The 1796-nt window shown below is 41.1% G+C and overlaps 1 protein-coding gene across 1 annotated transcript; it reads right to left on the bottom strand.

Annotated features, from left to right (window-relative positions):
• Window positions 1-624: 624 nt before the first annotated feature.
• On the bottom strand, window positions 625-1572 carry LOC102765330 (olfactory receptor 52H1). Its single transcript, XM_006752601.1, has one exon. The coding sequence runs from the start codon at window positions 1570-1572 to the stop codon at window positions 625-627; it is 948 nt and encodes a 315-aa protein (XP_006752664.1).
• Window positions 1573-1796: the final 224 nt, after the last annotated feature.

Raw genomic sequence — 1796 nt, 5'->3', positions numbered from 1 at the left:
TTCTCAATGTGTCTTGGAGCCTGGAAGCTACTCTCCTCTCCCAGTACCAGTGCCAATACCCCTGGCATTGATAAATATACTACTTCTCTCCTTTCCATTACGACACTGCTGATAGAAATCATAGCTTATAGCAAATTGTACTGAAAATGTTTTGTGTGCAGGGGGATGGGACACTTAAAGGGATTTACAATGAAGCATAACATGGAAACTAATTAGAATAAAATATTATTATAAATATCCTAAATCCATCTACTAATCCCCTAAATAAGAAATTTCTGATTGATATTTTTACTTTTAGTCTCTGTTCTTCAGTGTGTCTGTCTCATTTAACACATTTTCTTTCTCCAAAACTGTAAGTCTCAATTTTCATTTTTCTTTTTCATTTGGAATACCTAGGCTTTGTATTTTCATCTCCTTTTTCCTGATCATATCTAGTAAAATTTCCACAAGCAAACAGCTCATCAAGTAATTTTTCTACATAGAATCATCTCTTCTACAGAGGTCATACCATTTTCTTGGTATGCAAAAGTGCCTGCAGGCAGTTCTTACTTTCAATAGTGTTTGCTTTTATAAATCTTGCTACAATAATACACTATACACTTATCCTCACTTTTCTATTGTGCATTATTCTATACCTTTGGTAGAAAACAAAAGTATGACCTTATCTCTGATCTGTTTGGTCTTCACTCCATAGACAATGGGGTTGAGTGCAGGTGGAATAACTATGTAGAGGTTGGCAAACATGATGTGGAAAGTACGTGAAACATTATGTCCAAAGCGATGAGCGAGGATGGAGAAAAAGGCAGGTGTATAACACATGAGGATGACACAGACATGGGAACCACAGGTACCAAGTGCCTTCTGCCGGGCAGCTCTGGAAGGGAGGCGAAAAACAGCACAGAGAATAAGAGCGTAAGAAATGGCAATGAGAATCACGTCTGAGATGACTGTCATGATGGGAACACAAAAGCCATACCAGATGTTGACGGAGATATCAGCACAGGCCAGCCGGGCCACACCTATGTGTTCACAGTATGTGTGGGGTATGATGCGTGTCCGACAGAAAGGCAGGCGTGTGAGCAAAAATACATCTGGCAAGATGATACAGAAGCTTCGAAAAGAGATGCCCACAACAATCTTGATGATCATCCTTGGGGTCAAGATAGTGGTGTATCTTAAGGGAGAACAGATGGCCACATAGCGATCAAATGCCATGGTCATCAGGATGGCTGAATCCAGGACAAAGCTATAGTGGAGGAAGAACATTTGTGTGAGGCACCCTGGGAATGTAATTTCTCTAGCCCCAAGCCAAAAGATACTGAGTGTTTTAGGAACACCAGCTGTGGACAAGATGAGGTCAGTCATCGCCAGCATGGAGAGAAAGAAGAACATGGGTTGGTGAAGGCTACGCTCCACAGAGATGAGGTAGAGAAGGATGCAGTTTCCCACCACAGCCACAATATAGATGATACAGAAGGGAATCCCAATCCACACATGGGATTGCTCCAGGCCTGGAATCCCCACCAGGATGAAGGGTCCTGGGTTGTAACTGCTCAGGTTGAAAGTGATCATGACAGGTCAAGATGTCCCGGATCCTGAGGACAGAGGGTGGTAGAAGATAGTTAAGGGTCACTTGGGTCACTCTCACCTGCAACCATTCATCATTATCAATTCCTAAAGATAAACTGATCATATAATTTATCATCCCAAATAGGAATGTTTGATGTGAATAAAGGTTTATATCATAATAATGACAGGTAAACCACGATTGTCTTAGATGTATTTGGAATATATGA

The sequence above is a fragment of the Myotis davidii genome, unplaced genomic scaffold (genome assembly GCF_000327345.1).
Source record: "Myotis davidii unplaced genomic scaffold, ASM32734v1 scaffold2030, whole genome shotgun sequence".
NCBI lineage: Eukaryota > Metazoa > Chordata > Mammalia > Chiroptera > Vespertilionidae > Myotis > Myotis davidii.
This window is presented reverse-complemented; position numbering and strand designations above follow the sequence as displayed.